Source organism: Brachypodium distachyon, chromosome 2 (assembly GCF_000005505.3).
Source record: "Brachypodium distachyon strain Bd21 chromosome 2, Brachypodium_distachyon_v3.0, whole genome shotgun sequence".
In the NCBI taxonomy this organism is placed as follows: domain Eukaryota; kingdom Viridiplantae; phylum Streptophyta; class Magnoliopsida; order Poales; family Poaceae; genus Brachypodium; species Brachypodium distachyon.
In genome coordinates, this window is record NC_016132.3 from 15,555,324 (window position 1) to 15,562,657 (window position 7,334).

Consider the following 7,334-nt stretch of genomic DNA (forward strand, 5'->3'; position numbering starts at 1 on the left):
TGACTGACTTGGCTATAAGACAATTATTGTACAGAGTACTTTCTCTCAACGGCGTGCCGCTCGTTCTCTTGTGCACATTGCGAGAAAGCGACGAGGATGAGCTCTGTGGCGGATCCCGTGCAGCATTTGGTGGCCAAGACATTCGATGTAGTTGGCGCGCGCGGGCCACGACGATGATGACGGTTATGGGTATTTTTTCTTACGCTCATAAGTGCATGGAATATCGTTGTAACACTTCTCGACGAGTATCCCAAGAGGCCGAGATATATATCATCATTTATATTAATCCATAGGGAAAGCGATGGCAAGGAATAATAATAAGCCTGATTTTTGTGGGCCCGCCGCGACCCGGCCGCGGCCCCAATACCAAGTCCTCGAGATTTATGAACACGTCGAAATTTAAATGAACATGAAGAAATTTAAATAAACATGGCAGAATTTAACTAAACACAGCAAAATTTAATTAAACATCAACGATAACATTTCATAATTCTAAAATTTAAAAAAGGGCCGCGCTTGAACCCGTTGCGGTACGAGTCGGAGTCGATAATCGTGCTCGTGGAGGCAATCGGCCTCCTCGAGCGTCAGTGTCCAGCACGGCTAGTTCCAGTCGGCGTCCATCGGAATAGGAGAGGGGGAGGGAGAGGACAGACAGCAAGCGGAGAGACATCGTTGGAAGGCAAAGGAGAGGAATGAAGACCACCGTCGGGGCCGACCCTTTTTATAGGCGGGGAATGCCAACCAGCGGACGTGTGAAACCGACGAGATTGTCCTCGGGAAAAGTTGCGGGGCGGCGCCGCGTGTCAACCAGCGGGCAACCGCCATTACTCGACTCGGGAGCCGAGGAGAAGCCGGTCAGAAACCAGCGAGACGATTAATTGGTGGTTGACATAGTGGGCCCGCCACAATAACGTGTGGCGCCGGCGGCCCCGCTCGCCTCCCCATGGGCTGGGATCGGCCGGGGGGCGCCGGCTAAGTTTTTGGGCCGCGCCGGCGAAAAAAACAGTTTGAGAGGACTTGGTGGGTCTGTTTTTACGTGCCGGCGCCCCCAAAACCTGTTTAGAGGACCTTTATGGGCCTTGAGTGGAGATGCTCTAAGGGATTTGACAAAGTAAAATGGACTTAAAGCTGTTGGGCCTGGCCCAGCAGGCATGCTCAGCCAACCAAAAGCCCTCCTCGCCTCAAGAGGCAGGCCGGACCAAATTCGACCCAATGACGGACTTGGGATTTAGGCCGACTACAACACGTACTCCTTCCCTCAAAAAAAAGAAAAAAACAACAACACGTATGCCTTCCTCAGTTCCTCTCAAAAAAATTAAAAACAACATCTACTCCTCGCTCCGCCCCACACGGCCACACCCCTAGTGCCGTGAGATCGACGGCGCCCTCAAACTTCGTTCCTTCCCAAATCCCAAACTACACACAGGCGGCGGCCGGAGGAACGCAACCAACGCGCGCAGGGCTGCTCTCTCTCGTCTCCCTGCCTTCTGCCCTCTTTCGTGAGACCCACGGCACCCTCAAACTTGGTTCCTCCCCAAACCCCAATTTCCAAACCCTAGATCGCCGATGAGCACGAGGAGAAGGAGACGCGCCGAGGAGCCCTCCTCTTCGGCTGCGGCGGCAGAGACGACCAAGGGGGGAAAGGCGACATGGTTTTGGGAGGCGGGCGGGAGGCTTGTGGAGACCCGCCGGCCCGTGACTGCCGAGCCGATGAGCGGGAGGTACGCGGAAGAGGCGGAGGACGAGGAGTGGATCGTCTCAGATGATAATGCCCTCCCCCTCATCCCGAGCAGCCGTCCTCTCCCTCGTAGATGCCCCAAATTCCCCGACGGTGGAAGCATGAAAGAGATCTCAGAGTGGAACAAGGCTTGCGATAGGGTGTACAAGCTGGCTGTCAATGGTTGTTTTCTTCGTTCTTACATCTTCACTGAGGAAATTTCTTTCTGCTAACTTCTTCATTCTTACATGTTCAATGAATTGCTTTATGCTAACTCTTGTATTTTCATCGCTCTTTGTTTAGATCCTGTAACCCATCCTCCTCTCCTGAGGGAGACAAAGGACGACTTTGACACTTCATCTAGTTCTACTAGTGATGAGTTCTACTGCTCATCCTCAAGACACAGGGAGATGATTCTTGGGTTAGCAAGATCGATTGTCAGCATTTCCTCCACTGAGAATGGTACGTAAAATTGCCCGGACCTTCAAGTTAAATTAACCTAATCATTTCCTCATAGCGAAACTTGACATTCTTGCTTGTGTATCCAGATGGGTTGCCAGAATGGAATTTTAATGGAATCATCATTGGTCCATCTGAGTCAGATGAGCGTGCTAGGATACTGACCAGTTCTGAAACTGTCTGTGATTATGAAGGAAAACTCAATCACAAGGTGCACAAAACTTACTGATACACGCTTTTAGTTAACCTATCTACTTCTTTACTGTTATTAGGTCTGCAAACATGCTAGTCAGCATGACCTGCCGGTAGCCAAGAGGTGGGACCCTCATGGGCTGCCGCATGGTATCCTAAGTGCCAACAAAGTTGACTCTCAAATCAAAATAGCTTTCTTCTTTACAGCAGCGGAATAAGCTTTCTGCTGTACAATATTGGCCAGCAAACTATGCATTACTAGCATTGATGTTAACCCCAATGTAAGTGCAAAATTGACCGAGTTCTCGGTTGAATATCAGCAAATCAACAAAGTTTAGCAATCAATCCAACATACTTTTTCGCTGGTCTTGTTTGCTGCAATGCTTCTGCATTCTGCTGCTTTGCTATCCTGTGCTTTCCTGGACAGCTGAATAATTAGAAGATTGCTACCATTTAAGCACTTGGTAAAACTTCACAAAGAGAGCATATCGATTTAGACTTCAGAAATATAATAATGATCTGCCCATGCTCTCAGCGGGTAACTACCAAGATTATTCAATGGCATAACTCATGGATAGGTTTCTCGTTGTTGTATTACCTTTAATCTCCTATTGATACAATTTGTCTATCTAAGCTAACTTGTTTTTAAAGCTACTTGTTCGTTTACCAAGTAAGGTCATTAAGGACGGAGAGCTTTTGTTCTTTGATCACCACTATGGCCTTGCTGTCCTGGAGATCTCGGTTGATATGTTATTGCAGTGCCCTCCCTTCGTGTCAAGTCCAGATTATGGAGATGATGTCTTTGTATTGACAAGAAAGGAAGATTCTTCGTTGATGACTACGGCAGGGAAGGTCTTATGGCACAATGAACCTTATTTCGGGCGCAACCATTATTTGTATCTTAGCTGTGACCTTCCCGAGGTATTAATCAAATTACATGTGTTCAAGTGTTGCATCTTTACTTGATTGCTCTGTAGTGTTAAATCATTTGTACATATTCGATGCAGCGTATCTCAGGTGCATTGGTAATGGATCGAGATGGAAATATTGCTGGAATCACTTTTGATTGCCCCAGCCCAAAAACTGCCGTGCTTCCGAGCTTCATTATCAAGAAGTTGATTGAAATGGAAAGCAACTTCAGGTATAAAACAAGAAACCTGACGCTTTTACACTTTGAAAATTATACCTCATATGACAGCAAATTAGGAGATTTAGCAATATAAGTAACGACTATCAATAGCTTAAGTTCAACACAAATTAGGCGATATAGCACTAGGGACAACAAATTAACCAAGTCCCAATTCCAAAAGGCTAGTTTCAAACAGCCTAGGTCATTCAATCTAGAGGTCAGCAAAATAACCACATGGTTCCAAACTTCAATCTACGAACAGCCAAGACCAAGCACTCCTATATATCATCGGCATCCAACTCCAAAGCATTGGAGTTGTCCTCGCCAACCTCATTATCTCCACCACCACCATGAGATGAAGGATCTTCGACCTCCACCTCATCATCGTCGACATGTTCATCATCACACATGTAGGGATCTTCATCTACAATTTCTGGTGCACGTCTAGTATAGAAAATCCCATCACTTTGAACCCCAGGACCTCTCCTAGGCTGATTGCGATGAAGAAGCGAGGATGATGAAGTGCCAGCAACATCTACTTGGTCCCATGTGAGATCATCATCCATATGCACTCGCTGAACCACTTGGCGTCCTTGTCAACCCACTCATTGTCCCATTGGAACTCTTCTAGGAAGAGAGGGTTAACTTTGTTACCTTCATGGTGAATCCTTGCAAATCTGGCATGAATCTTGGTGTTGTACGATACATGGCAAGGTCGTTCAATCTTTTATGTTCCAATCTGTTCCTCTTCTTGGTGTGTATCTGACATTAACACACAACATACCATAATTGAACCACTTGCTAATTGCTACAATCTGAAGGAAAAAAACAGACCATAGAGAGTTGTCCACTAACACTCTCAAAGGTGCTCCAATTGCGCTCACAAGCTGAGGCTGATGTACATAAACCGACTATACGCCTCGCAACCTTTGTGAGTGGCAATGCTTGGCCACCACCATTTGTTGTCCACTAACAAAGGAAGGAAGCAGCGATATGTTAGTCTTGTACAAATATGTATAACCACAAATATGTTAGTCTTAGTGGCAAAAGAGGCCACAAACTGTGCCCTGCTCATATCTCATATTTATACAGCCACTAAGGCCCTGATTACATGGTGCACTAAGAGCACTAATGCCCTGAATATATGCTGTACTTAATGCACTAACTACAGGGGAAAATCAGCTACGTGCGTTCTGCATCTGGTTGCCTAACAAGCAGCAACAGTAACACGATCAAGGGCCAACAACAATAGTTTTTGCTGAAAATGATAGAGAACTGTAACACGATATGTAAGGCTAGCTCAATTTCTATATTTGGTTGGTTAAATGTAAATTGTCTTAGGTATATGGCTCGTCCAGAACATGATTTGTCTTTAAGAGCAGTGCAGTTTTTGGATATTTCAAGGAAGGAAGAAATCTTATATAAACACAACATTGACAGTGGTTACCTTGTCGATCAGGTAATGAATCTCTTCAACTGTATGTAACTCCTTTTAGACTTTTTAGGTTGACATTATCTGTATCTAACTTTTAGTCTATACTTTTTCGGTACTCTTTTAGGTAAAAATCAAGTCCACTGCAGAAATCATTGGGATTAGGCGTGGCGATGTGATCGTTTCAGTTAACGGGATGCGGTCTCTGAATATGCTAGAGGTGAAAACTGAAACTATATCTAATTTCGTTATATATATACTTGAAAATATATTTCATATTGTGTTCTAAATTTTTTTCCAGTTGGAAGAGTATTTTCTTTCTCTTGGCCAGCAGTTTCTGGAGAAGAAAATTGAATCATCCAAGATTGTTCTGAAGGTATATTTGAAGTTACGTGCAATATTAAAATGTGAACTTCAGTGCTTGTTTTTTATAAAATACGGAGTAAGAAAAAAGGTTAACAATCATGATATGATGTTTCAGTTGAAGGTTTATGACCCCCTTAACTGCCAGGAGCACACTCTATGCCTGCCTCTGGGATTTTCTTGCCTTAAAACAGGTATAAAAGTTGAAGTGAAAGTTAATCTGTACTCCCTCCTTCCCAATAACCTGTCGTTTTAGGTTTTTCTTTTTTCCTAAATTAAGTGTTGTATTAGCACTGGGTTTAGGGGTTGGCTTTTGGGTTCCTGCGCGTGGACTAGATGCAGCAATTAGCGGCAGCCAGCTATGCATGCAGCAGTTATTGTCCTCCCAGAAACGAACCCTATTTCGATTGCCCACAGCCCATCTATAGCCAAACTTGACTACCTGGGCAGCTTGCATTACCCCTCTCCAGAAAAAGAACTGTTGCTTTTCTTACATCTGAAGATGCTATGAGAGAAAATATCATATTTAGCATCTACCACCTGTTTCCACAAGCAATCTTTTGATCCATGAGCCTAACAGACATATCCAAATCCTGCAAATTTGGGATTCCCATGAAGCTGAAATTGATGAAGGGGCGGGAACAGGGTTATGTTTGCTTCTGTCATCATGGTAGTATTACTTGTCATTCAGTATGAAAGGATGAACATACGTAATTCATGTCACAGTCTTCATGATCATTTGGTTACATTAAAACTGGTTTCATCTTTGTGTCATTTGACCCTGTCTTGAACTGTTTAGCAATGGCTGCAAAATTATCATGAACTCTCTGCATTCAAAGATGAGGCATAGGCCTGTAGGTCAACAACCCTTGTTCGCCTACCTTACAGTAAATAGGCTAGGGTCTGCCTGGAAAATTTTGCAATTCTTGATATTGACTATATCTTGCATATTACTGTTCTGCTGTAGTTGAAAAAATGCAAAGTTGGATACTGGTTTTTCCTTAGGTTGCTTATGATCCATACAAACATCTACCACTTGTGCTGATGCTCCATCCACTTTTCTGAATTAACTGATAATATGAAGAAAAATAAATCTTATAGATGCAAATAAAAGATAACATTTTTTTCTTTCGCATTCTAAACAGCCTAGTATTGATTTCACCACTGCAGTAAAGGAGAGGGTAACTGAGAAGATATCACCTGCCATCAAGGGCAAGAAGATGCCGTCGGGAAGGGTCTTAAGCCCTCGTAAGACAGGGGGAAAAGACCCCGAAGACTCACCCCCTCGTAAGAAAGGGAAAATAGTGGAGGGAAAAGACGCCCAAGAAAGTCTCACGCCCTCTTAAAAAAGGGAAAATAGTGAGGGGGAAAGACAGCGAAGATGACTGACTGGTTCTGGTGTTCTTGACAACTGATGTGATCCATCGATGGCGGATTCTATTTTGGAGGGACTGTTTGGCAGAGAGCTCTGGCTCCTACAAACAGGACTGGCATATATGTCATATTATATTCAAAATGTGAAATGCCTAGCGCTTCACTGTATACCCGAGGACAATATATACAATGCGCTTTTGTATGTGGCAGGTAACCACGTTAGGATCTACAACCTGTAAGGTCAGCTTGTGTAGTTCGCTTCATTGTATACCCCTACCGAGGACAATATATACAATGCGCTTTTGTTCGTGGCAGGTAACCACGTTAGGATCTACAACCTGTAAGGTCAGCTTGTGTAGTTCTGTGCCGGCCACCGGTGATAGTTAAGCTGTACGATCGTTGTCGGTTCTCTCCTCTCTTGAAGGTTTTGAGCTGCTAGTGCGGTGCTTTACAGCAAAAAAAGTACTACAGTACCATTCGAAAGTATTCTACTCCTTCCGTTCCATATTAAATGATATGAACGTATCTATACCTATATACCTAAAACACGTCAAAGTAACTTAATATGGGAACGGGGCCTTCAACAACAAATTTAGGTTATTTTTTAGAATAATCCAACAACGTAAAATTTACGTGAGCCTGTTGGGCCTGGCCAGCAGGCATGCTAA

The 7,334-nt window shown here is 44.1% G+C and overlaps 1 protein-coding gene across 3 annotated transcripts; it reads left to right on the plus strand.

The window, feature by feature from the left end:
- The first annotated feature begins 1,311 nt into the window (after positions 1-1,311).
- On the plus strand, positions 1,312-7,066 carry LOC100822218. 3 transcript variants are annotated; one of them, XM_010232762.3, is made up of 10 exons: positions 1,312-1,900; positions 2,021-2,179; positions 2,266-2,387; positions 3,020-3,289; positions 3,376-3,509; positions 4,839-4,956; positions 5,057-5,149; positions 5,231-5,305; positions 5,411-5,486; positions 6,438-6,571. In XM_010232762.3, the coding sequence occupies exons 1-10, from the start codon at positions 1,567-1,569 to the stop codon at positions 6,440-6,442; spliced, it is 1,386 nt and encodes a 461-aa protein (XP_010231064.1). In that variant the 5' UTR covers positions 1,312-1,566; the 3' UTR covers positions 6,443-6,571. The 3 variants fall into 3 exon arrangements, with proteins under 3 accessions (XP_010231064.1, XP_024314900.1, XP_010231063.1); XM_024459132.1 differs by having other exon boundaries at positions 1,315-1,900; positions 3,044-3,289; positions 6,463-7,066; XM_010232761.3 differs by having other exon boundaries at positions 1,316-1,900; positions 6,463-7,066.
- Positions 7,067-7,334: the final 268 nt, after the last annotated feature.

Bases quoted from the DNA above. Each gene is read 5' to 3' on its own strand.
- LOC100822218 (XM_010232761.3), top strand. From the start codon at position 1,567: ATGAGCACGAGGAGAAGGAGACGCGCCGAGGAGCCCTCCTCTTCGGCT. The intron at 5,150-5,230 runs GTGAAAACTGAA...ATTTTTTTCCAG, and splicing joins GGTCTCTGAATATGCTAGAG to TTGGAAGAGTATTTTCTTTC. The intron at 5,306-5,410 runs GTATATTTGAAG...ATGATGTTTCAG, and splicing joins CATCCAAGATTGTTCTGAAG to TTGAAGGTTTATGACCCCCT.